At 44.6% G+C, this 27,795-nt stretch overlaps 1 protein-coding gene across 6 annotated transcripts; it reads left to right on the top strand.

Annotated features, from left to right (window-relative positions):
• The first annotated feature begins 1,521 nt into the window (after nucleotides 1-1,521).
• On the top strand, nucleotides 1,522-25,796 carry ASB15 (ankyrin repeat and SOCS box containing 15). Of its 6 annotated transcripts, XR_014516596.1 has the most exons (11): nucleotides 1,866-2,006; nucleotides 4,313-4,456; nucleotides 5,120-5,172; nucleotides 6,162-6,293; nucleotides 7,449-7,607; nucleotides 8,369-8,614; nucleotides 11,510-11,681; nucleotides 12,367-12,937; nucleotides 15,284-15,437; nucleotides 16,735-17,025; nucleotides 23,540-25,796. XR_014516596.1 is itself a non-coding variant. In XM_083463565.1 (10 exons), exons 2-10 carry the CDS (start codon nucleotides 4,335-4,337, stop codon nucleotides 16,905-16,907), a joined length of 1,782 nt encoding a protein of 593 aa, XP_083319691.1. In that variant the 5' UTR covers nucleotides 1,527-1,875; nucleotides 4,313-4,334; the 3' UTR covers nucleotides 16,908-17,354. The 6 variants fall into 6 exon arrangements, 4 of the variants coding, with proteins under 4 accessions (XP_083319693.1, XP_083319691.1, XP_083319690.1 ...); XM_083463565.1 differs by lacking the exon at nucleotides 23,540-25,796 and having other exon boundaries at nucleotides 1,527-1,875; nucleotides 16,735-17,354; XR_014516595.1 differs by lacking the exon at nucleotides 15,284-15,437.
• The last annotated feature ends 1,999 nt before the right edge of the window (nucleotides 25,797-27,795 follow it).

Genomic DNA, 27,795 nt, shown 5'->3' with positions numbered 1-27,795 from the left:
TATAAGAGGAGAACTACCTGTTTGTAGAAGCCTGCCTTTCTACCAAATAAATGAATAATTACCATCCTGTGCTGAACTAAACAAGGACATCTTCACAACTATTTTGTAGCCAGCAGCCATAGACGTATTTTCCTAGCTGCTTTCTGTTCTATTTTTAAAAATTAGCCTAGCAGTTAAAAGTTAAATGTAAAGGACCCCTGACAGTTAAGTCCAGTCACGAATGTCTCTGGGGTTGCGGCACTCATCTCGCTTTACTGGCCGAGGGAGCCGGCATTTATCCACAGACAGTTTTTCCGGGTCATGTGGCCAGCATGACTAAGCCGCTTCTGGCGAACCAGAGCAGCGCACGGAAACGCCGTTTACCTTCCCGCCGGAGGGGTACCTATTTATCTACTTGCACTTTGACGTGCTTTCGAACTGCCAGGTTGGCAGGAGCTGGGACCGAGCAACGGGAGCTCACCCCTTCGCAGGGATTTGAACTGCCGACCTTCCAATCGGCAAGTCCAAGGCTCCATGGTTTAGACCACAGCACCACCCACATCCCTAGCCTAGCAGTTAGTGGATTGTATTTGCATTGCCGCACAATGTGCTTGCCAGCATATTTGGCATTACAGTGCACCCCCTGGATACAAATTTAATTCATTCCAGGGGTCTGTGCGCACCCCACAAAATCTGTATCCAGATGCGCGGCTTCTGCACACATGTGCAGCACATTAGAGTGCTTCTGTGCATGCGGCAGAGCGCTTCTGCGCATAGACGAGTGGCAAAACTCAGAAAAATACTTCTAGGTTTGCCGCTTTCACAACCCAAAGTTTAGTTACTTGAGAGTACAGTGGTACCTCGGGTTAAGTACTTAATTCATTCCGGAGGTCCGTTCTTAACCTGAAGCATCACTTTAGCTAATGGGGTCTCCTGCTGCCACCACACTGCCGGAGCACGATTTCTGTTCTCATCCTGAAGCAAAGTTCTTAGCCCGAGGTACTATTTCTGGGTTAGTGGAGTCTGTAACCTGAAGCGTATGTAACCCGAGGGTCTACTGTACTGAAAACAGTATAGCCCTCCCGCATTTTGAAAATCCCACTAATTAGAAGGGGAGGAAGCAATATGAATAGCTATAATATCACAGGAAACATGCATAGAGGCCAAAGGAAATTTAGATTCAGGTGCACAGAAAAGATCTGTCAACGACTGTAAAGAATCACTGAGCTATCGTTTAAACTTCATTGGCCTTTAATTTTGAAGCATGATGCACCACGTTCTATTAAATGTCACTCCCTAACTTACCAGAATCAACATCACCTTGACCCATGTTTTTGGCAGAAAGTCAAGCTAGCTTAGAATCTGTCTTCCTGTTCAGAATGGAAGCAGTACTTCTAGTAACGAACAGATGCTGAGAGGGGAAATGAAATAAACAGATAACAGTAGCTGTCACCATTATGAACTGGTGAGCTTCGTTTGGGCATCTTGCCAAGCAGTGCTGCCAGTAGAATTGATGCATTTTCTGTATGCCTCATAGGCATATGTTAAGATGCTTTCAGATCAAAAGTATACCAGCTCATGGTTGAGGCTATCATAGTTTAGTTCTCTCAAATTCACTGGAGCCCTGTCCACAGCAGTGCTTTTAGAATCTGATATCTAGGTGCGATCCTTGACTACACTTAATGGGAATGTTAATGATCAGTTTCATTGGGATTACAATGCTAATGTAAGATGACAGCTCATTTGTTTTCTTAAAGTGGTCTGGCTGAGCCAATCTGGTTGCAGATAATCTTATTATACCAGTCAGCCCTCGGATTACTTTTGATGAGCTTTTGGAGCTATCATGTGTCATACTTTCCTGCAGGCTGGAGACCGCCTGTGTTTCAGCTGGATAAGGTCAGATCTTAATTTAACTACCAACTGTGTACTTAATTTTAGAAATGCCACATGACCTAGCCATTTGCAAGGCCTATACTTGCATGCTTGAAATTCAGGGCCCAATGAAACAATGGCAAGATTTTGAAAAGGTGAGAAGCTCCCTTTGTCTATAGATTGTCAATTAACCTTATAGTGGTATCTTAAAACTAGGAATAAATCCAAATATAGATTGCGATTAATTATCTTGCTTTGAATAATCCGAGCCTGCATGCTTTTCTTTAGTCTTTGGGAGGAAAGCTAATGGCACTTAGATTGTTTATGTGTTAATCAACTCCAATTTACAGTTTTTATCCACATAATATTAAACACCTGTCCAGTGTGCTTAATATTAATAAAACTATGGTTGCTAGGGATGAATGTGAGCATCAAAAATCATTATGGAAAAACACTACTCTTGGAGAACAAAAATATTTAAATATCTTAAAAACTACTGACTTTGAAGTGCTTAGCTTTTAGCTGAATCATAACTTGAGAATGCACAAGGGAATTATGCTGCTTATTTCTTTATTTAAAAAGCTTGAAACAAAACAGCAGGTTTTCTATCAGTTTTCTGAGAGTAGGGCTATCGGTGTGGGTTGCCCTAAGGCACTTTGTACCACTTTGTAAACTGCTTTGCAAACTTTCTGATGGAAAGCAATATATAAATACTTCAAATAAATAAATAAAAATATGGACATGACATAGTGTTGATAGCCAATTATATTCTGGTGACGTGATTCAGTGGGAGCCAAAGAAGCTAGGGGGTGGTCAGAAGAGATGATTCATCTGAATATTCTCCTTCCCCCATTCTCTGTATGAAAATTCATATCTGTGTATGGAAAAATACACAGTTTGAGTGTGACAGGGAAGGAGACGCAAGGCAGAGTCTGGGCTCTGCAAGCATCTTAGGGTGCTGGCTGTCTCCCTGAAGATCTGGTGGAATGTTTCAGCTGTGCTTTCAACCTGTATATTTGTAAATAAATGCAAATGTTACAAAGCACCAATAAGCTTCCATTGACTTCCTTCCAAAGGAAACTGCCAGTGCTATGCCACTGGAACTTTATTAATTTCTTAGAAGGCAGAACTTTAAAAATATGCTTTAATTTATGAACTGTAAACACAATCCATTATGATACCAATTCAGATCATTTTACCAGTATATCACCAAAAAGATAAAATTGAATATAACATTAACATAACACCGTCTTCCACCCTGCTGTGTTTCCTTGAATGTCTAGCACTTTGTCGCAGGTGAGCTTAACCTAATGTGTCTAAGTCATGGGATTTTTGAATGTGATCTCTTTTCTCATTGCTTATTTTAACAGGTCATTCTATAATTGCCTGTGGGTGGAGGGAGGATCTCTCAATTGTTTTCTCTCTCTTTTATATATTGAATAAAGCAATACAAGATTTCAGCAAAATCATCAGTCTGTGTGTCTATTCTGTGCTTACATCTGTCGTGCTAGCCTTTTGTAGCCAAAAGTGTCAAGTTATTAGCATTTTTCTAGTTTGGGGCACCACCTAGCAAACAGCCACCAATAAGAAAGACATCAAGTCCTTTTACAATAAATTGTGATGTTTTTCCACATATGGAGTTATAATAATAATAATAATAATAATAATAATAATAATAATAATAATTTATTATTTATACCCCGCCCATCTGGCTGGGTTTCCCCAGCCACTCTGGGCGGCTTCCAAAAGAATATTAAAATACAATGATACATCAAACATTAAAAGCTTCCCTAAACAGGGCTGCCTTCAGATGTCTTCTAAAAGTCTGGTAGTTGTTGTTCTCTTTGACATCTAGTGGGAGGGCGTTCCACAGGGAGGACGCCACTACCGAGAAGGCCCTCTGCCTGGTTCCCTGTAACTTGGCTTTTCGTAGCGAGGGAACCACCAGAAGGCCCTCGGTGCTGGACCTCAGTGTCCGGGTAGAACGATGGAGGTGGAGACACTCCTTCAGGTATACTGGACCGAGGCCGTTAGAAGAAGCTAGTTAGAAGAGCTAGCTTAGAATCTCACATACGTAATCACTTTAGAATAAAGAACCGAGAAAATTATCAGTTCATATTTTGTGCAAATCTTGAACATAAATGCTGAACAGGGAAGCTTTGTGTCTTGCTAGAGAGCCAAAGTTGACCAGTTTGGTTGCATAAAATCATTCATTTGGGTGGCCATATGAGTGTTAGTTAAATGTGGAGGTACATACTAGTGATGAGTGGAAAGTGAAGCCTAAGACTAGTCATTCTTTAACTTTGTTTTCCCCCCTACTACTGTCTAGAGTTATGACACTATATTTTCTGATATACCTCTGCTTAACCATTAACCCCACTGTACTTAAACAATTAGAGTGCTTTTCAGCACAAGTCATGCAAGATATGACCTCTCGTTTATTTTTGTGGCGTGAGAACAGCTCATAAACCCATGCCAAGAAGATGGAAGGAAATGAGGGCACTGATGAAGATCATCTCACTGGCTATGCTGTTCAGTTTAGCATCCAGGAGTCCCTTGAAAGTGCAAGGAGCCAGCAAACTTCTTTCCCTGATCATGAAGCAAGGTATGTCAGCAATCTTTCAGCCCAGGTCTGAATGTCTGGTGCTGAATGTCAATATTTCACCCCCATATCTCTCCTAATTGGTTAGAAGCTCTGACTGTTGGGTACAATCTCTAGTTATTCTGGAAGAGTAAGCTGTAGGATCCTATGGAGTTGTTTATAATTTAAATTTATGGCCTGTTTTCAATGGTTTGACATGGATACTAATAAACCTAAAAGAATATGCAGTCTATTGAAGAGTGATAGCATTCGGTCAGTTCTTACAAAGGCAATCCTTATTTGGTCCAACCCTCGCTAAAACCAACCACATTTGGCAGGTCTTATAACACTTTTGAAATAGGCTCTGAGAATGCCTCTGCAATCCATTGCTCATAGATGGCATTAAGACGACACCTTTGGTTGGTCTTTGGGATTGCAGTGGGACATATGGGAGGACTAGGAAACATGTTGAGCCCAAGTGCTGAGAAATTAGCAACTCCTTTGCATGCTTCTGTCCTTTTGTGTTGCTCAACATAGATGTACCTCTAACCAGAACCACTGGTACAATGATTTAGTCTGGGGAAGTAGCAGATATATGCAATTAGATAGCAGCAAAGACTCCCAAAGCTTGAGATATTATTTCTCTCTTATCTCTTATGTCTCTCCTATCATTTCCCCCCCCACTAGGTTTCTACCAGTCAGCGATCAAAACAGAAAGCTTGTAGCTGCTATAAGAGAAGGTACAAGTACTAAACGACATCACTGTTAAGATGGTTGTATTACCATCAGTTATTGTTGTGAATGGTGGTGCAGTTGGGTAATTGTAGACTCAGAACTTAGTAGTCTAACGGGAGGGAGCTCCTTCAGTGGTTATATGTATTACTTCAAACTGTGGTAAAGCTATGCTGCATCTGGGCACTATTATGTACTGAAGTTCTCACCCTGGACCAGCAGGGGGATACTGTAGATAGTTTTCACTCAGGTCCACATATACAAATAAGGGATTGAAAGTGACGTTCAGTGATTGGATAGTTACAGAAAGTGGTTACAGTTGCGTTGTAGTGGATCTCTATAAAAGCAGGCTGGCTGAACCCTTCAGTTCAGTTCTGTTCTGGCCTGTGAATAAACAAGAGCTGTTTGAAGAATTGCTGTGTCGTCTGATATGTTCACCCACAACTTAACAGGCATCTTCCTACTCTACTGAGTGGGGCTGTAGACTTCTACCCCCAAAACAGCATCACTGTATTTTTTTTGCCAATTAGGTAAAGGTAAAGGTACCCCTGCCCGTACAGGCCAGTTGTGTCCAACTCTAGGGTTGTGCGCCCATCTCACTTAAGAGGCTGGGGGCCAGCGCTGTCTGGAGACACTTCCGGGTCACGTGGCCAGCGTGACGAAGCTGCTCTGGCGAGCCAGCACCAGCGCAGCACATGGAAATGCCGTTTACCTTCCCGCTATAAAGCTACTTGCACTTAGGGGTGCTTTCGAACTGCTAGGTGGGCAGGAGCTGGGACCGAAAGACAGGAGCTCACCCCGCCGCGGGGATTCGAACCGCCGACCATACAATTGGCAAGTCCTAGGCACTGAGGTTTTACCCACAGCGCCACCCGCGTCCCTTTTTGCCAATTAACCCTGACCAAATTACTTAGCTTAAAGATGTTCTGGTTTTGAAAGATGACTGTTGCTCTTCATGGAGTTAGCCTTTATTTCACACTGGATTATTATTTTTGAGGTCGAGTATCTGAGCTTCAAGACTATGTGAAATACAAATATGCTTTGGATGAGGCTGATGAGAGAGGTTGGTTTCCTTTACATGAAGCTGCTGCTCAGCCAATTCAGCAGATACTTGAAGTAATCTTGGATGGTAAGTTGGCACAGGTTAGCAGAGATGGAAAATATTGTTGTGGAGGTGAAATAGATGTGTGTGTAATTAACAAAAAGAATTGACTGTGTGCCTAGATTCAAAACATGGAGTTTTGCACACTCTCCAGTGGGAGAGAGCTCCCAGCAGGGTTTAAAACGCTCCAAGAGTTAAACAGCAGCATAGTGTGGAATGTAAGTTGTTAAACCCTTTTGCATATCCTATTTCGTCTGCCTTAAAATGTTTGCCTCCTCTTTCTATGCCTCTAGCAATGAACAGACCACACACTTTTAAATTAGTTTAAGATGCTTTCCTTACTAAATTCAAAGGTCTGGTTCATGCATTATTCCATGAAGCATCAGGGAGAACACAGGTAGATACTGTATTTATTATGTTCTATTATGTTCTATCATGTTGTTGTTATTGCTTGTAAGCCACTTTGGGATTCATTTGAATGAAAAGCAGCATAGAAATAAGTCAAATCAAATTTTCTATTACTCTGTTTCGCAAAGTTGCCTATGGGACGCTCACAAGCAGGATGTGAGAGCAAAAGCTGTCTCCCCATGTTTTCCCCCAGCAACTGGCATTTGGAAGAATGTGGCCTTTAATTCTAGAGTCAGCATATATAGTCATCATGATTAGCAGCCATTGGTAGCCAATGCGTATTTATTCTCAGTTCTGGATTTATACTCTCTAGCGCCCTTTCCTTCATGGCAACATTCTGCTACTCAGGCAAGATCTCATCCAGAAGTTGTACAGAGGAGCCTGCTTGGGTTAAGATGAAAGCATGAATTAAATACATACATGTTCTCATAAGACACAAATTAATAAGCAAGCTACAGTTGTACCTTGGGTTACATACGCTTCAGGCTACAGACGCTTCAGGTTACAGACTCCGCTAACCCAGAAATAGTACCTCACGTTAAGAACTTTACCTCAGGATGAGAACAGAAATCGCGCGGCAGTTAGCCCCATTAGCTAAAGTGGTGCTTCAGGTTAAGAACAGTTTCAGGTTAAGAACGGACCTCCGGAACGAATTAAGTACTTAATCCGAGGTACCACTGTATTGTTTAATTTTAAAAATATATGTGCATTTTTACAAATGTGGCATTGATACAGGTGTTTGCTTGTTTTTTTTAAAAAAAATAATAAATCTAGCGTCTTATAAAGCAATGTGGGAATATAAAACATGCGATGGAGAGACACCGTTGACGTTGGCAGCCAAATCTCGCCATGCAGGAAATGTCAGGACGCTGTTGGAAAAGGGGGTCTGGCCCAATACCACTAACCGGAAAGGAGAGACTCCTCTTCTGATTGGTAATTGCTTCATTAATGGCTTGCAGTGTTTGGGCTTGCTGCTAGTTTATGTAGAATCCAAGGCTGATCACCCTGGAAACTGGACATGCAGCTGGAGAATGCCCTCCCAGCTTAATGAACATATTTTATGCCACACAATATGAACACTAAAGCCAATTACAATAAACACGACCAATAAAAACCTAAAAAACAAACAAACCATCTATACAGAAAAAAAGACAGGTCTTGCCCCTCTGAAAGAGGCCACAAGTACTTTAAACCCTTCAAATTAACATCAAAAAGCCCAGGTAAGAAGCAGCAGAAAGCTGCTGTTTCTAAGGATGTGCATTCCTGCCCCGTATCCCATATCCTGTCTCAGAAGTGGTACAGAAAGAAAGAGGAAGCCCTACTCTGCCAATATTAATTTTGAATATATTTTATAAAGGGTTTGGGGGAAGGGTTAGAGGATCACGAGGGAACTTTTGCAAATATGGATGAATGGTGTGCATGCTTTTTTGGAACTATTGCATGTGCATATGTATCGTTGGCCATAAAGTTTATTTATTTTTTGTTGCTCTGCTGCAGCCACCATTGGAATACTGCTCTCAACAGGTTGGTTGGGATCAGATTTTGCCCTCTGACCAAAAGTGATTTCCTGCCTCTGCTATACTCACCTACGTTAGAATAAGTCTCATTGAACTTAGTTGGGTTGCGAGGAGTGCAGAATAAGGACAATATCGAAAATGTTTCATCTCTTCTTTTTGTCTGTTTCAATCTGTAAGCAACAAAACAGGGCTCGTATGAAATGGCTTCCGTTCTGATTGAATTCAATTGTACCGTCAATCAACCATGTGTAAAACGTTGGTCGGCAATGCACGAAGCGGCGAAACAGGGTCGCAATGACATCATTACTCTGCTGCTGAAGAATGGTGGCAACGTGCACCTAAGAGATGGATTTGGAGTAACTCCTTTAGGTGTAGCTGCTGAATACGGCCACTGTGATGTGCTAGAGCATCTCATTCATAAAGGTGGGTTTGTACTTCAACAGGTAGCAGTTTATGCTGCAGCAAGGCTCTCTGTTTCTGAGGACAACTCAAAGTGTAGGTGCTGACCTTTAAAACCCTAAATGGCATTGGCCCTGTATACCTGAAAGAGTGTCTCCACCCTCATTGTTCAGCCCAGACACTGAGATCCAGCGCCAAGGGCCTTCTGGCGGTTCCCTCACTGTGAGAATTGAAGCTACAGGGAACCAGGCAGAGGGCCTTCTTGGCAGTGGCTCCTGCCCTGTGGAATGCCCTCCCATCAGATGTCAAGGAGATTAGTAACTTTATAACCTTTAGAAGACATCTGAAGGCAGCCCTTTATAGGAAAGCCTTTTAATGTGTGATGTTTTATTATGTTTTTATTATGTTTATATATGTTGAAAGCTACCGAGAATGGCTGGGGCAACCAAGTCAGATGGGTGGGGTACTATTGTTATCATCATCATCATCATCATCATCATCATCATCTCCTTCAAGGCCTTTAGGGGCTCCTTTCAGGCCACATCTGTCCAGGGAACAGAAATCTAGGATGGTATCTATGTCATGATTAACTTGCATTCATTGATTTCAATGGGTCTGACTTGGGCTGCCCCTAGTATCACTATACCTTAAATGAACCCTAATAGAAGAAGATTCCTGCTGGATCAGGCCAGCAGTCCATCTAGTTCATCATCTTGTTCTCACAGTGGCCAGCCACATACCCATGGGAAGTCCACAAGCAGAACCTAGCCAGGATCTCTGAGGGCATAGCCCGAATCTATTCAAGTCCACTTCTGTGCTTACCCATCCTAAACTCCATTTAGGAACATACCGTAGGTAGCTGCCTTAGATGAATCAAACAGTCATTCTAAGCAAAGGTAAAGGGACCCCTGACCATTAGGTCCAGTCGTGACCGACTCTGGGGTTGCGGCGCTCATCTCGCTTTATTGGCCGAGGGAGCCGGCGTACAGCTTCCAGGTCACGTGGCCAGCATGACTAAGCCACTTCTGGCGAACCAGAGCAGTGCACGGAAACGCCGTTTACCTTCCCGCCAGATTGGTGCCTATTTATCTACTTGCACTTTGACGTGCTTTTGAACTGCTAGCTTGGCAGGAGCTCACCCTGTCGCGGGGATTCGAACTGCCGACCTTCTGATCGGCAAGTCCTAGGCTCTCTGGTTTAACCCACAGCGCCACCCACACCCTGTCATTCTATTTAGCCAGGAAAAAACTAGTTTGGTGTAATGAGATAGCGTGTTGGACAGACTGGGAAAACCTGGGTTCAGTTATTGGCTCAGCCTTGAACATCTTTGTCTTTGGGCATGCCACTGAATTTCCCTCACAGGGTTGTGTCTGAGTTTATAATGGTATAATCTATCTATCTATAATGCATTGACTTTCTTCAAGTAAGAGCAGTATACAAAAAGAATTGGAAAAACCCAACCGTAGAAATCTCCTCTTTGTACCTCATTAACTGTTCATAAAATGTCGAGGAGAGAGAAAAGTAATAGTGCTTTGACAATTTGTAACACTGAGATTAAGATGTGGCCTTGCACGGGTATTTAAATATTGCGCTATATAAGGCAGTACAAGGTCACATAGGCACAAAACCTCATTTCTTTGGTTTTGCTCTCTATACCTGAATCCTCATTATACTCAGGAGCAGTGGACTCTTTCAAGTATTTGGTATTGAAGTACTGTCCCCAACCAACTGTTCCTCAATTAATTTCGATTTGTAGCCTTTCTCATCTGAAAAGATTCCTTGGGGTATTTTAAAAGCAAGCAAGATATAAAATATATATCGTCCTCCTCTGCTCTCAACCTTTAGCTTAGCCCCTAAAGTACACCTCAAATTAAAGCTGATTACATTGCTCCTGGTAAAGTTTTAGGACTGGTCCCACCAACCCTCAAGCCTATAAAAAACTCATCATGCCTGTCATGAACCAGTATGCTGTAGTGGTTAGAATGATGGACTAGGACCTGGGAGACTAGGATTCAAATCTTTTCTGAGCCGTGGAGCTCACTGGGTAACCTTGACCCATGTGACTGTCTCAACTTCCTTCCTTCTCTGCATTGTTGTAAGGATAAAATAGGGAGGGAGAGAACCTTGCATGCCACTATGAACTCTCTGTGGGAAAGGTGGTATGTAAATAAAAATGTAATTTAAAAATGTAATTTTAATGCAGCTCTTAGGCCAAAATGAAAATATAACCCAAACATCGTCGATGAACCATTTCTCCCTTAATTAAATACTGCATACTATTCTTTTTGCAGCTGTTTGGCTTTAACCTGGGCTGGCTTGCATGTTTTCCTTTTTGATTCCCAGTGTTGCTAAGTTTAAATTCAATTTCAGCCCTAATAATTGCTGTAATTGTAAATCATCTAGACACATGTAGTGAAACAGTAAACTAGAAGACACAAATGAGCAATTGCCAAGTTGATGTGACAATTCTATCACAGAGCACCTTGATAACAAACATTTATTTTTGTTTATGGTTGATTTCTGTGCCTGCAACAGAGAATCACAACAATATTTTTATCTCCCTGGCACACCACAAAGGCATTTAAGTTTTTAGCTTATATAAAATTGGAAGAGTTGTAGTCATTCCATTCCAAGTATACCGATAACAATTGCAAATAAATCAGTCTCTGAGATGTATGGGTCAAAATAGAAGTGGTGGTCAAATCCTGCAAAAAAAAATGTGCTCACCCTTAAAACGCAAGTGATTGTCACTTAAAGAAGAACATATCTCTTTAATCTCTTCAAATGTTCTGTTCTACTCTGAGGCCGTTTTGGAATTCAGTAAATAATAAACAGGAGAAGAAATTGCTGCCCTTTTTAATGCAAGTATTTACTTAATATTGTTTTGAATTAAATGGTTGGTTTGTCTTCCTCCACTAGGTGGCGATGTTTATGCTACCGCTGATGATGGCTCATCGATATTGTTTGAAGCAGCTGGAGGTGGCAATCCAGACTGCATAACTTTGCTGTTGGAATATGGGGGAGACAGTAATTTGCCTAATAAGGCAGGGCAGCTCCCTATACACAGAGCAGCGTACGAGGGGCATTATTTGTGAGTATTCTTCCTTTCGCTCTCCTGGCTCACATATATTTGTGTCAAACAGAATAGAAATGTTTTCGTTTTGGATTTTAGTTGTACAGTACTTCGGTACGTATGTGCCACTACCAATGTATGTGGCACCATAGCAATATAATAAAAGCCACAGAAGGTGCCAGGGTCCTGCCCAAATGAGCTTAAAGTCTGCGGCTGCATCCCTATGCACATTTACCTGGGAAATAAGCCCCAGTGAACAGGGGGCTTCTATTCTAAGAAAACTATTCTACATAAAGGGACGTGGGTGGCGCTGTGGGTTAAACCACATAGCCTAGGTCTTGCTGATCAGAAGGTCAGCAGTTCGAATCCCCGCAGCGGGGTGCGCTCCCGTTGCTCAGTCCCTGCTCCTGGAAATGCACCTTGAGACCTTTTCAAGTAGAACTGAACTTTACGACCTCAGTGAGCTACAGGTCCTCTCATAAAGAATCGAGTGTTAAGCTGTACGTATAATTATACCTTTAACACAGATAGCGGACTTTACTTATCAGAACATATTATAAAGCCCACAACTGAAAAAGTAGCAAAGTAATAGTGTACACAACACCTCGTTCCAGCACTGAAACAAGAGTTGCTTTTCTGATGGCAGAAAAAGTGTGGCAGCGTGTTTTTCAGATTCCCCGTTAAATTCATTTTCTGCCCTTAGGGCCCTGAAATTCCTAATTCCCGTGACATCCCAAACTGCAATCCGGAAAAGCGGGCAGAGTCCCATGCACTCGGCGGCAGATGGCCAAAATCCACAGTGCCTGGAACTCCTCCTTGAAAATGGTTTCGATGTCAACGCCACCCTGGCAGAGCACATTTCTAAAAGTTACGACGACGAAAGGAAAACGGCGCTTTACTTTGCCGTTTCCAACAACGACATTCTGTCCACCGAAGTATTACTGCAAGCTGGCGCAGACCCAAATAAAGACCCTCTCAACTGCCTCCTCGTGGCCGTGAGAGCTGGCAACCATGAAATCGTCAGGTTGCTTCTTTCTTACGGAGCAAATGTCAACTGCTACTTTAACCTTGTGAATGACACCCATTTCCCCAGCGCTATTCAGTACGCCTTGAATGACGAGGTGATGCTAAGGCTGCTGCTGAATCACGGATACCTTGTGGATCTGTGCTTTGACTGCATGCATGGGGACATCTTTGGAAATTCTTTCGTATGGTCAACTCCGGAGGAAGAGGTGTTACCAGGATGGACATCTTGTGTCATTAAAGATAATCCAGTAAGCACATTCCAGGATTTTCCATTCTGCTCTGTACTACTCTTAATTGAAGGGACGTGGGTGGTGCTGTGGGTTAAACCACAGAGCCTAGGACTTGCCGATCAGAAGGTCGGCGGTTCGAATCCCCGCGACGGGGTGAGCTCCCATTGCTCGGTCCCTGCTCCTGCCAACCTAGCAGTTCGAAAGCACATCAAAGTGCAAGTAGAAAAATAGGTACCGCTCTGGCAGGAAGGTAAACGGCATTTCCGTGCGCTGCTCTGGTTTGCCAGAAACGGCTTAGTCATGCTGGCCACATGACCCAGAAGCTGTGCGCCGGCTCCCTCGGCCATTAAAGCGAGATGAGCGCTGCAATCCCAGAGTCAGTCACGACTGGACCTAATGGTCAGGGGTCCCTTTACCTTATTCTTAATTAACATTTTAAATCTAGGGTTTTATATTGGCTACTGTTATAGTTAAGATTGTAAGCATTTCTCTATTACTAGTGCCTGCTTCCAACGAAAAATGGAGCAAAGGGGATAGATTTTTATGAATAATCACCCCTTCCTCTATTTTTAGCCATGATAACAAAGTCCAAGTATAGAGTGAGGCTGATGCTGCTAGCTAAGGGCTATTGTAAGAAGAAAATGTTGGCACGTGTTTTGTGTTCTTTCCTCAGCTGATAAGGATTCTTAGGGATGCGTACATAACACCGGCCCATTGGTCTAGCTTTCTAAAATCACTTAGGCCAGAGTACGTAAATTCAAGCCAGCTGATTTAGTGACGCTGACTTCATAGGAACCTGATCTTATCACCCATTGGTAAAAGGAATACTTCATGAACAAATGATATACATTCAATTGGCGCATGGTGCTAGGAAGAACTTTTGCTGAAACATCACCAATATTATGTGCAATGCTATGTGGGCAACAAAGCTATCCCAGACACAAAATAGCTCAAATGTAAAATAATATTAAGGTGGTACCAGTGGAAGCCGGAAGAGACCACTGGTAGTTCCAGTACCTGGTATCCTAGTTGCCTCTTGGGTGCTAGGTGCAAAGAGGTCTGTCCTGTGTTTGGCTGACCTTATATTAGTTCCTAGATTCAGGGAAAGATGTATGAACAAGTGATAGATTTGTTTACCTCTGCCATCTTTCCTGGTCATAAGAAATCAGCATTACTACAACAGTGCAAGAAAATCTTGTTAATCTTGTTAATCAGTATGAAAGGCAATACTAGTTTAACAGCTTTGTTAATTGGGTTGCTCACAGGGCAAACACAAACAGATGTCAAATAATGTATCTGTTTTCATTTCAGAATGTAACATCCCAATATCTCTCAAAGGCACGCAGAATAGTAGAAGTTAAAGATGGCATTTTTATCTTTTAAGAATTCTCTGTGTATCTAAAGAAGTGTGCATGCACACGGAAGCTCATACCCAGAACAAACTAAGTTGGTATCTAAGGTGCTACTGGATATTATTTACCGTATTTTTCGCCCTATAAGACGCACTTTTTCCCCTCCAAAAATGAAGGGGAAATGTGTGTGCGTCCTATGGGGCGAATGCGCACCGACCCCTCTCGCTCTCCAGGCTTCAGGAAGCTATCCGCTAGCCGTGGGAGACCCAGCTCTCCCAGGGCTAGCGGAGAGCTTGCCTGCACCCAGAAGCTTGGGGCGTGCTGAGCTCCGCATGCCCAGAGCTTCGGGATTAGCGCAGCGGTCCGCTAGCTGTGGGAGAGCCGCGCGAAGAGAGCCCACGGCTAGCAGAGACCTTACCTGAGCTCAGCACGCCCCAAGCTTTGGGATTAACGCAGCGCTCTGCTAGCCCTGGGAGAGCCGTGCGGCTCTCCCACGGCTAGCGGAGACCTTGCTGGCACCCAGAAGCTTGGGGCGCGCTGAGCTCCGCACACCCCAAGCTTCAGGATTAGCGCAGCGGTCCGCTAGCCCTGGGAGAGCCGCGCGGCTCTCCCACGGCTAGCAGACTGCTTGCTGGCACCCAGAAGCTTGGGGCGCGCTGAACTCCGCACGCCCCAAACTTCGGGATTAGCGCAGCGCACCTGGGGGGGGGGTAATAAATTCCCCCCTTTATTCCCCCCCCCCAAAACTAGGTGCATCCTATGGGCCAGTGCGTCCTATGGGGCCCAAAATACGGGTTTTATGTATTTATTTATTTATTTAGACTGCTTCAGACCAACACGGCTACCTACCTGAATCTAGAATTCTCTTCAGTCTCTTAAAGCAAAGTGCCATAGTTCTTGGATTATTGCATTGTATTTTATCATGATATATTTGTGAATTCTGCACAGTTTTATTGCAAGGACATATACCTTGGGAGATTTAAAAAATAACACTGGATATATTTCGTTTCAGTTCTGTGACTTTATCACCGTTCCTTGGATGAAACATTTAGTAGGACCCATCATTCGTATTTTGATAGATTACATGGATTATGTTCCCCTTTGCACAAAACTTAAGTTTGTCCTGGAAACCCAGAAAGAATGGGCAGAGATCCAGCAGATATTAGGTAAATGTGCAGTCCTGGCTTGGAAATATGCATGTTGTTGAATTCTGTAAATAATAGCTGGACCACATTTTTCGTAGATCCAAAAGTGTGTATTTTAGGTCACATGAATATGTTCTCTCAGTAGCCCCATTTATTTCTGAGGGATTATATATCCCCTGATTTTAAGCATTTTTACTTAGAATAAAGAGGATTTACTTCCATATAAATGTGTTAAGAATCAGGAGAATAGCGGAGGGAAGTCTAGTAATACTCTGCCCAGCAAAAAAAGATAAGAACTCAGATGGAGGGATGAGTCTTGGGATGTGTGGGATGGTCAGAGTGGATGTAGCAAGGGAGAGAGCTTGCTTTGTAACCCCTGATGTGGAAAAGAAAAGAAATATTATGGGTTGCATTCAGCATAGTGCTAAGGTACGCAGTCCATCAGTGCAGGGGTTTCTCCTTCCGCAACAGAATGATCTCCACCTGCGATTTCCCTAAAACCTTGAGCAGATTTGGGACAACGCAGGACACATGAGGGGGATGAGTGGGGTGGGAATCCCAGTGCACTAGTGGTAATCCATATGTGAATGTGGTTTAATTTGAATATTGCCCTTTAGAAACTCTATTGGTAAAAGCAGTGAGCCACAAAAAAGCTTGCTTTCTTCCTAGTGGTCCAGCAATAAAAGTGCTGGCATGTTTGCAAAGCTAAGCAGGGTCTGGTATGTTTTCAGCTTGGATGGGAGACTGCCGTGTTGATAAATACCTGCATTGCAGAGGGTTAAACTAGGTGACAAACCCCCCTTTCCAGCTCTATGCTTCACCTGACCTGCATAATCATTAGTTTTTATAGCATCATGCATGAATGGGCAAGGTATTAAGCAGAGTCGCTAAGCCGTATGCCATAAGCCATTATGTCATAGCAGCACATAGGAAATGGGCATTAGTGGCAAAAACAGCAGTATTTATTAATTTTATTTATTTAGAGAATTTGCACCCCACTCTTCAGCCAAAAAAGGGCTCCCAGAGTGGCTTACATTTCAACCGGTTAAAACAAGACAGTCCCTGCCTGCATTGCTCATCGTCTTAAAGAAAAACAACACACAAGAGGAAAGGGTCAGGGAGGGCAGAGGAAAAATTCACTGTACATATTGTTAAATAGACGTATTTTTTAGGTTGTGCTGGCATCGTATTTGCTATGTGCTATGCTAGTTGGTTGTAGTGAACTGATTCCCCGCCCCATGCCTCTTAGATAGTCACTAAGTTTATGGGACATATTTTCCATTGCATTTCCCTCTTTTGTTTCATTTTCATCTTCCAGAGAATCCTCGCCCGCTAAAGCATTTGTGCCGCCTGAAAATACGTAAATGTATGGGGTTGGAGGGGACACAGAAGCCGCGGTCCATGAACAGGCTTCCCATTCCGCCAGTTCTTAAAGCCTATATCCTCTACAAAGAGTATGATCTTTATGGAAGGGACCTACATTTGCCGTGATTTGCAGAATCCAGGCATTAACACATTTACTTGGAAGTTAAATTTGGAGTAACCATAAGGATGCCAGAACGGTGAACTATGGCTTTGGATCCAGAAGCTTTCTTGCATGTTGTGTGAGGCAAGTGAAACTAAATTCAGATACGTTCTTCAAAAACATGAGAGCTGCTGTCACGTGTTAACCCCTTATAGCACTGTGTGAACTCTTGCACAAACTCCACAAACTTAGTTTCAACCGTGGTTCCTTGGCACCAACATTCCTTCTCTCCCCCCCCCCCCGTATTTCTACAAAGCCATATAAATTTGTGCTCTTTCCTGTGATACAAATAACTGCCTCTCTCAAAACATATTGCAATTAAATTCTGTATATTTTCGCATATCCATCCTACAACGCAGTTATTTTTTCTTTCCTTTTTAAAAAATAAAAATAAAAATAAAAATTGAACCTGATCTTTGGACTCCACTCCAGCTCTAAGCATTAATATATCTAACACTTGGTACCCAAACCAGAAATAAAACACAAAAGAAAACACCAATATTCAGGCATGATCTGTACCCATGATTCTTGGGTCTAGGAGGATACTGGAAGTCTCCCTTCTTACGATCTTCACGTGGAATCCCTTTGGACCTAGCTTTGCCACTTCTTCATCCGCCTGTGAACACCTCACTATAAAACGTTCAATTCTTAAACAAGGCAATTACAGCATCCAAAGGAAAAAGGGAGCAACACGGCATTTAATGTAGGAAACTAAATAGCGATCCAGCTATTTGACTAATAGCAGTTCACTATTTTTATGCGAATGCACAATGATTCGCTATTGACGGGCGAGATGCAAATAATTTGCTGTTAAATGTCACTTGAGTCCTTTATTGAAAAAGATCCAAGGCAGCTTATAAGAAAAAAGGGTATACAAAATTCAAGATACGATGCAAGAAAAACAGCAAGTTATCCATATAATACGAAAGCTGATCACCCCATAAAAATTGACAGAACTGGCCCTGGTACAAAAACCAACAACTGGGAATTAATAAAGCAGCCCATTTCAATCTAGATGTTGGATATATCTGGAGTATCCGTGTTGGGGCATACAAAGCATGCCTGATGTGTTTTATTTTAGTCCCCTCCAATTTGTATGTGCTTAAATTATCCCTGTTGACAGCGCCAGTAGCAACCTAGCTGAATGATACGCCTATGAGGCATGTGGTCATAATCTCTTGCTGACTTGTGCCTATTTTGGAGGAAGAGAGACACGGTATGGCTATGGTACAAGACCAAAGTACTAGGCCCCAAGGTTGTTGGAGGCAAACACTGAATTATTTGTGTGTTGCGGGGTGGGGGTAAACTTAAGGGAAACTGAGAGTGTCAAATGAGAAGTTAGAAGAGATGAAGGACAGGCATACAATACCACATAGATCCCTGGCTGGAATAAGTGAAAGCATACCCTCCAACATTTCTCCAATGAAAATAGGGACATCCTATTCAATAATAATAATAATAATAATAATGATAATTTTATTATTTCTGCACTGTGCATCTGACTGGATTGTCCCAGCCACTCTGGGTGGCTTCAACATACGTAAAAACATAATAAAGTTATACAGGGCTGCCTTCAGATGTTTTCTAAAGGATGTATAGTTACTTATATCCTTGGCTCAGGGTGTTGCATAACTCCATACCCTCCCAACATTTCTCCAATGAAAATAAGGACGTCCTCAGGAAAACAGGGGTGGGTGGCACTGTGGTCTAAACCACAGTGCCTAGGGCTTGCTGATCAGAAGGTCGGCGGTTCGAATCCCCGCAACAGGGTGAGCTCCCGTTGTTCTGTCCCAGGTCCTGCCAACCTAGCAGTTCGAAAGCACGTCAAAGTGCAAGTAGATGAATAGGTACCGCTCTGGCGGGAAGGTAAACAGCGTTTCCATGCGCTGCTCTGGTTCGCCAGAAGTGGCTTAGTCATGCTGGCCACATGACCCGGAAGCTGTACACCGGCTCCCTCAGCCAATAAAGCGAGATAAGCGCCGCAACCCCCGAGTCATCCGCGACTGGACCTAACGATCAGGGGTCCCTTTACCTTTAAGGAAAACAGGGACATTCCAGGATCAAATCAGAAACCGGGGCAGCTTCTGTAAATCCGGGACTGTCCCTGGAAAGTAAGGTAAAGGTAAAGGTCCAGTCGTGGCTGACTCTGGGGTTGCGGCGCTCATCTTGCTTTATAGGGACACTTAAAAGGTCTGATTGTTTTTACTTTATTCAAAGCCTCCTTTCTAACTAAGGATCTGCCATGCTGCTTTTGGCCATCGCCTTCAGTTGCCAAAATTGCAAAGGAAGGGAGCCCCGCAGACTCTCAGGATCAGCCTCTCTTAGTGCACAACTGTGTTTCTGGGGTTGTGAGCGAAAGATTGCACCACTAAGTGCCTTGGCATGAAAAGTCATATAATTACAGCATCCTACTTCCACACCCAAAAGTTACATTATAGAAACGAGTAATTAGTGTTTGTCAGGAAAATAGGTCAGTAGGAGGGGGCTGTGTGAATGTGAACAATACACATTCAGCTCAAGTGAGAATTATTTGGGTATTTCTTCTTTAAATAAGACCCTAGCATGTACCTAGGGTGGGAATTTTGGTAGCACGCAGAAGTATTCAGCAATAATACAGGGTACCACCCACTAGGTTTCTTTTGCTGTGTATTATCAGGCAAGAGCCTTTAAAATGAATTGTGATTTCACAGGAACAGAGTCATGGTACAGAGATGGAGGATGTAGCCCATCAGATATTGTTTGACTCCTGCCCCCATCACTGCTGTCCATTGGCCACGCTAGTTGGGGCTGATGGGTATGGGAATTCAACAACATAAGACCCATCTCTGCTTTAATAGATTACTCCCATCATGTGCATTTTAGAGCATTATACGTAAAACCATGTAAAATATCAGAAAGCGTTCTAGGGCAAAAATAAATAGATGGATAAAATCTCAGTGGCCATAGTTTAAAAATGTTGAATCAGTCTGCAGATAGTACAGTGGTGCCCCGCAAGACGAATGCCTCGCAAGACGGAAAACCCGCTAGACGAAAGGGTTTTCCGTTTTTGAGCTGCTTCACAAGACGATTTTCCCTATGGGCTTGCTTTGCAAGACGAAAACGTCTTGCGAGTGTTCCGATTTTTTTTCGCTTTCCCCCCTCCTTTTTTCTAAGCCGCTAATAGCCTTTTAGCCGCTAATCCGCTAAGCCTTTAATAGCTGCTAAGCCTTTAATAGCCGCTAAACCGCTAATAGCGCTAATCCGCTAAGCCGCTAATAGGGTTGCTTCGCAAGACGAAAAAACCGCTAGACGAAGAGACTCGCAGAACAGATTAATTTCATCTTGCGAGGCACCACTGTACTATAAACTTCTTTGCATAAAGTTTTTATATCGTGTGCCTATTTAAATACTGTCTTTTAAAAATTAGCATTTTAATTTGCTCTGATTACAAGGTGGGTTGCAGGTGGCACTGTGGGTTAAATCACAGAGCCTAGGACTTGCCGATCAGAAGGTCGGCGGTTCGAATCCCCGCGACGGGTTGAGCTCCCGTTGCTCAGTCCCTGCTCCTGCCAACCTAACAGTTTGAAAGCACGTCAAAATGCAAGTAGATAAATAGGTACCGCTCCAGGCGGAAGGTAAACTGCGTTTCCGTGCAGTGCTCTGGTTCGCCAGAAGCGTCTTAGTCATGCTGGCCGCATGACCCAGAAGCTGTATGCCGGCTCCCTTGGCCAATAAAGCGAGATGAGCGCCACAACCCCAGAGTCAGTCACGACTGGACCTAATGGTCAGGGGTCCCTTTACCTTTACAAGGTGGATTAAAAATTAAGCATGGTGACAAAATAGTGCCTGGCCAAAAAAGCATTAATAAAGTTATGCTGTTAAAGATAGCTTCACTGGCATAAAATATCACTGCACTCAACAAAGCCACACCTTTTATTAAAAAAAGAATACAGTAAAGTGTATTTTAAGGTGACCTACAGCTGTAGAGATAATTGCCATTGTTCTGTTATTTTCAAAACGTTGGATTTTATGCAATCCAAGATAAGTTGAAAGGAACAAAAAATAAAGGAGGGCAATTGTTTGAAAACAACATCATGTAGATGCCCTATAAAAAGTGAGTGAGCAAAGCGAACTGAGTTTAGGGAGAAAGACAATATAGTGAGAGTGTTTGATTAAGGCATTTTGATACCTGAGGCAGAAAATCGAAATTGTGACCCTCTTCAGCGAGGGTAAATATATACAGTGGTACCTTGGTTCTCAAACTTAATCTGCTCCGAGAGTCTGTTCGACTCCTGAAACTGTTCAGAAACCAAGGCACAGCTTCCAATTGGCTGCAGAAGCTTCCTGCAGCCACAGACGTTGCATCACATGTTCGGCTTCTGAAAAACCCAGAACACTAACTTCCGGGTTTGTGGCATTCGGGAGCTGATTTGTTTGGGAGCCAAGCCGTTCGAGTACCAAGGTACCACTGTACATGAAAATTCAGTGGTACCTCGGGTTACAGACGCCTCAGGTAACAGATTCCGCTAACCCAGAAATAGTACCTCGGGTTAAGAACTTCGGGATGAGAACAGAAATCACGCGGTGGTGGTGCGGCGGCAGCGGGAGGCCCCATTAGCTAAAGTGGTACCTCAGGTTAAGATGTTTCAGGTTAAGAACGGACCTCCAGAACAAAATAAGTTCTTAACCCGAGGTACCACTGTATACATAACATTGAATAAACCAATTTGCTGCCCTGTCATTGTATTTTGTCATCTGCTGCTTGAGTTAGACCGTGTCAAATGGTGGGCTTGCCCTAGCTTGAACTTTGCATTTAGTGCTAGACACTTTGAAGAGGCCAAGTCTTCAGGGGAAATATTTCGCTCATGTCTTACTGTAGAATCACAGAATTGGGAGGGTCATCTAGGCCAAACCCCCCCCCCCACACACACACACAAAATGCAGGAATCTCAACTATAGCATCCATGACAGATGGCCATCCAATCTCTGCCTTGAAAACCTCCAAGGAAGGAGAACCCACAACCTATTGAGGGAGATTGTTCCACTGTCAAACAGTTTCTGCCTTGCTCTATCACTCACTGATAGAATGAAAAAGAACATGATTTCCACCTTGACTTCATGTTTACAATACCATCAGGGCAGATAACCTGAACAACAGGGCCATTTGGCAAAAACACTCAGCTGAAAAGTTATTCCTTCACATGCCTTCAGCAATATGTTTTGCCTGGCATTGCTGCCCTGATACCACTGTTAAATGTAGGGGATGACTCATCGTTCTCAAGGACAATACAGTATGCCCAGTTTTCAAATGGTCTCATCTGTCTGTCCGTCAGCCACGCTTAGATGTCTGAAAGTCTTGACCTCTTTCACCCTTTTCAGCCTTTCCCCCCCATTAAAGAAACAGCTTTGTAACACAGGTTTACATGCAGCGACGTTAGAGAGGCTTCGTTTCCCAAAAACGGATCGCTGTAGTACCTGCGTGATAAAACACAAGGTGTCTACGTAGCTGCACAAGTCAAGCTGACACAAGTTGAATGTGAGAGGCACAAGGAACCTTTCACACCTTCCACCATGGCACTATTTGTCAGTGCAGTGGCTTATCTGGGGGCTCAGGTGGCAGCACACAACTGTTAGGACTTCAGGGATTGTGTGTCGAGACCCCGCAGCCACCCCCTCTTTGGAAATAACTCACACAAGGACACAGATATTAGGTTTATGTTATTGGGCAAATTTTGGCCACAACTTTATTGAATTACAGAATGTGAGCGGTATTGGCTTAGGCATTGATTCAACCTGACTTTAACTGACTCCTGCCCATTGTGCAGGAAGTCCAGTAATGGTAAGCCACCGGTAGGGGGAGCCCTGTTGATGCGAACCAACTCAAGCTCCCCCTGGTGTTCCCATCGGGGTCGTGTCAAGGCCTTAGCCCCCCAGCTGGGCTTCGGACTAGATCAACACCCCCAGATTCCTTTAACGGAATACCCTTAAGCATGGAGGGGCAGGTGATGGCCACACGTCCCCTCCACCACACAAGGTCAAACAACGCCTAACCGCAACCTTAACAAAGTTGTAACGATTGCTACGAGGTAGGCGAAAACCAAGTGGCCAGTGCCAATTTGCCAAGTGGAAAAATTCCTACCAGGCCCCTCGAACAACCAAGGCGACCAACCAAAGTCCATAGCAAGGCCATTGCCTAACCTGCAAAATAGGGAGGTAGAGCGGGTGATTGAGGAAGCGAGCCAAAGAGGAAGTCCTCTGGCTCGCTCCTCAGTTTAAACGGCCCCGGCCATGCCCCCCCCCCCCCAGCCAGCGGATTGGCTGGCTGGGCTCTGACATGGCCGGGATCCCCCGGGCAACGGGGGACAAAGGGGAGTGGGTGGCCACGTGGTCCACCGCAACTCCTCCCCACTGGGAAGTGGAGCTGATTTGTGGGATGTGAGATTCGGTTTTGGGGAGTTGCAGGAAAAAATGAAGGATGAGCAAGGTGTGCTGGGAGAGGCAGAAAGCTGTGTCCCTTTGCATACTTTCCAACATTCCTCAGATGAAAATAGGGACATTTCTCAGTCCCCCATAACTGACCTTTCTTGACCCTCCCCGTTTTTGCCCCTCTCCTCCGCAGATCATTTCCTATCAGAAGAAGTGCGAGTGTCACTACCCTTCACCAATGAGACAGGACAGTTAAGTCCAGTCGAAGGCGACTCTGGGGTTGTGGCGCTCATCTCGCTTTCAGGCCAAGGGAGCCGGCGGCTGTCCACAGATAGCTTTCCGGGTCATGTGGCCAGCATGACTAAACGGCTTCTGGAGCAACAGGACACCGTGACAGAAACCAGAGTGCACGGAAATGCCGTTTACCTTCCCGCCATATTTATCTACTTGCACTGGCGAGCTTTCGAACTGCTAGGTTGGCAGGAGCTGGGACAGAACAACGGGAGCTCACCCCGTCGCGGGGATTTGAACCGCTGACCTTCCAATCGGCAAACCCAAGAGGCTCAGTGGTTTAGACCACAGCACCACCCGTGTCCCTACCAATGAAACACAGCACAGACACCCTCCACCGTCCTGAGAAAAATCCCTTAATCCCAATTTAATATTATTTCTTGGTAGATTTACAAAAAGAACACATGATGAATTTTAGAAAGGAGCAAAATTAGACAGAGACACACAAATCATGCTTTTTTAATTAAAAAAAAAAATCAAGACTTCTTGCGCTCCACTCTGCTCCCCCTTCCTTCCCTCCTAGGGCAGCCCTGCTCTCTGCTTGTCCCTCAGACCTGGCAATTTACACAGGGCTGGGCCTCAGTGGCAGCAGTCTCTTCCCCTGTCACAGTCCAGTCTACGGACGATCAAAGTCCCGGCTGAGGACGTCGGGACCGGGGGCAAGGTGGCGGGGTGGGAGCAGCAATGAGAGTCCAGAAGCCAGGGGTCCGAGGGTCAGGAAGCAAGGAGTCACGAAGTCTAGGGTCCGAGGGTCGAGAAGCAAGGAGTCATGAAGTCGAGGGTCGAGAAGCAAGGAGTCAAGAAGCCGAGGTCTGAGGATCAGGAAGCAAGAAGCCAAACACAGCAAGGCAGGAAGCGTGTTTCTGTGGCAAAGAGCCAAAGGGAAATGCTGACCTTGTATCCCTTCCCGGCTCTTGCCACCAGGTGCTGTGAGTTCCCAATCAGTCTCACCTGTGTGGGCGTGCCTTGCCTCTTCAGAACAAACTTAGGAAGGCCCCAGTCCTGCGAAGCCCTGCTGGTCACAGGGCCTGGCTCCTGCACGCACCCCTGACACCTCGCCCACTCTTCAGCAGCTGCTATGAGATGCCCAAGGGAAGAGACCAGCAGCAGCGGCCATGGAGAGGCAACAGGGTGCTACCTCACAGCCTTCACTGCTGCTTCCGCTGCTCAGGATGAGCACCGACTCATCCTCCACCCCGAGCTCAGCACAAGCAGGGGAAATAGGGACATTCCGAGATCAAATCAGATACTGGGATGGCTTTTTAATTCTGGGACCGTTCTTGGAAAATTGGGACACTTGCACCTCGGACTGGAAAGCTGGGCTGTCGTGAACAGAGAGCAGAGTTTTTGAAATGTACTCATCGCTTGGCATCCTTTATCAGCAGCTGCAGAGGCTGCTTCCGACTGAGTTGAATTATCTGCAGTTCCCTGACCACGGTGGCGCGGAGAATAAGAACCAGAGCCTATTTACTCCTTAGGGTCCAGGGTCTGAGTTTAATGGTAAAAGAAAACAACATAGACAAGGGTGTGTAGCTGTCAGGGCTTCAGGAATTCTACTCCTTCCCTTTGGCAGAAAGAAGCAGAGAAACAAGATAAGTCCTTTTTAATGAGTTTATTCATTCATAACAGAGAGAGAGACAAAAGAACACTGTCTACCCTAATCATGGCGTTGCTCCAAACTGGGCTTCTGCTCCCTCCTTCCTAGCAGCAGCATCTGCCCTTACGGTGACTATTCATGGTCAAATGTCTGATTCCGTTGTTTCTGCGCTCTTAACAAATGCCGAGTTCTGGGAGAAGGGGGATCAGAAAGACTCTCCAGTGGCAACGCATCAATTGGCTGGACCACCACAGTTCCCTTCTAACACTTCTCAACTCTTCTGTTCGCCTATCTATGAGCTTTGACTTCCCTCAAACCCCTGCTATAAATCAACACTGCGTTCCTCTTCTCCTGCAGCGTCAGGAGATGGGGTGGTGATCTTCACCATTCCTCCTCCTCCTCTTTCTCATGCTCTGGAGTCCAATCCTTGACAGTAGCGCTCTGATCAACTAAATCCAGGCATTCTGAAGGTGGAAAACACAAGCAGCTGCTCCAGAAATCTATCTTGCTGCATTGATAGAATCAGTGAAATTAAATGGCAATTGAGATACCACCTACAAGAGTGGTATTTTGTGTTTGCACGAAGCTAGGGCTGTGTTCTGGGACTTATACAGAGTTCCTGGGGTAAGGAAATGCACAGTGCCTTGCTCCTTTCAGCATCCAGAGGCAGACCGTGACTCCTTATGTTTATATTAGGTCTGCCCAATCCAGAAGCTTCAAGGCAGAATGCAATATATTTTAATATATTAAGAATATAAGTGTGCTACCCTGGCAACTCACCTCTAGGATTGTAGTACCTCTTGAGATGCTCAGCAGAATTCATTTGAAAAGATAGTGCGTACAAAGTAATTTTCTCGATTTCTAGGGCATAGTTTTTCTCAGGTAACATACCGAAGAGAAATGTTTTTACTTGAGGAACTGTATTGAGAATCCATGCTAACTAGCTTTTCCAGCCTAAAACATGCCATTTCAAAAACACCATCTGTGAAAGACATAGTGTCAATGAGTGTCATTTCCTAAACCTTTGGTTTAGCCAATATGGTTGTCTTCAGATGTTGGATCTCAACTCCCGACAGCCCCTGCTGGCAGGACTGATAGGAACTGTAGTCCAGCAACTTCTGGTTGGTCTCTCTCTCTCTGTGATGGCCTGGGAATCTGATTCAGAGGCTGAACCTGAGGAATCCCAGCCTGCACAGGAGTCCCTGCCTCCAGGGCCGGCTGAGCCAGGGCAGGGGCTTGAACCTGAAGGGCCCTCATCTGTGCCGGATCCTCAGGAGCAGACACCAGCTGAATCCGCTCTGGCTCCGGAGGTGATCGAGGACCCATTGCCTGCAGGTGCTCCTCTTCCAGCCCTGTCAGGGGAAGGTGAGGTTGCCCCTGGGTCCAGTAACCCTCCAGCCTCTCCTGAGCTGCAGAGGCTCAGGGCAGAGAGGCGGAGGGAACTAAGTTCTCGCAGGAGGAGTGCTCGCCTCCAGGCCAGGAGAGGTGAGTCACCTGTGGACCGGGGCCACCCTATGCCTCAGAGGAGATAAAGGCCAGTCCACCCAGTCCCAGGTTGCGGGAGCAACATCGTTGGTAACCTGTTCCTGCCAGCAGCCTGTCCTGCTCTTCCAGAGTTCCTGACCATGCCCGGCTCCTTGCCTTGGACCCTGCTTTGCCCTTGACGGACAGCCTCCATACCCTCGACCTAGGACCGGACTCAGACCACGCCGCATGGTAAACCCCCCCCCGGACCAACACACACTCTCTCTCTCTCTCTCTCTCTCACACACACACACACACACACACACACACACACACAGAATTATTTTGATAATAGCACATGGTGTCAATACTTAACAGTTGCTAACACAAAAGTAACTGAAAGTTGCAAAACGGTTAGCCGACATGACAAATCTATTTACTTTCACATGCATCTATTCACAGTCCAGTTCCATTTCTGCATTAGGGAGCAACCAAACCCCAGCTTCTAATCAGCAGGGCTTTACAAAGCAGTGGTGCTACTGCCAATTTTTGCTGCCCTGCTATACATGGAGATGACACAGCAATTTGTTCTGCATGGGCCTTGATGCTGCGGTAGGACTGGTTATGGATTAAATGGATCCCGGGTCGACTCAGCCCATGCCCACCCTCTGGCAGCACTTCCACCTGACCACATATTTAATAGGTGGAATAGGAAGTTCTGCACCTGCGGATTGAAGCCCCAATTCATTAGTGGGGGCCTGCAGGAGAATGGCTTAGCTGGTGGAGACACATTCACCCAACACACAGACACCTACCTCTGCCAATCCGTGATTTATTTATTTGTTGGTCCTCTCAAAATACATATTTAAATACTCATTTAAATGTGTGCTTCCTCTCAAAATATGTATTTAATGATGCTTTGGCATGCGTAAATGGCCGAAAATCACCTCAGAACATCAAGACAATGTGGACAGGTAGATATTAGTTCAAGAGGAACGGATCTGATTATTTTGAATAGGAATTCGCAAAGACCAAGTTCCTCAAACATCCCCACAAAATGGCCTATGTAATTATGACACTTTTTGCTCTCTGGGATA

Source organism: Podarcis liolepis (genome assembly GCF_965112155.1).
Source record: "Podarcis liolepis genome assembly, chromosome: 10".
Lineage (NCBI taxonomy): Eukaryota > Metazoa > Chordata > Lepidosauria > Squamata > Lacertidae > Podarcis > Podarcis liolepis.
The sequence above is the reverse complement of the archived record's forward strand: the minus strand, read 5'-3'. Positions and strand labels throughout refer to the sequence as shown.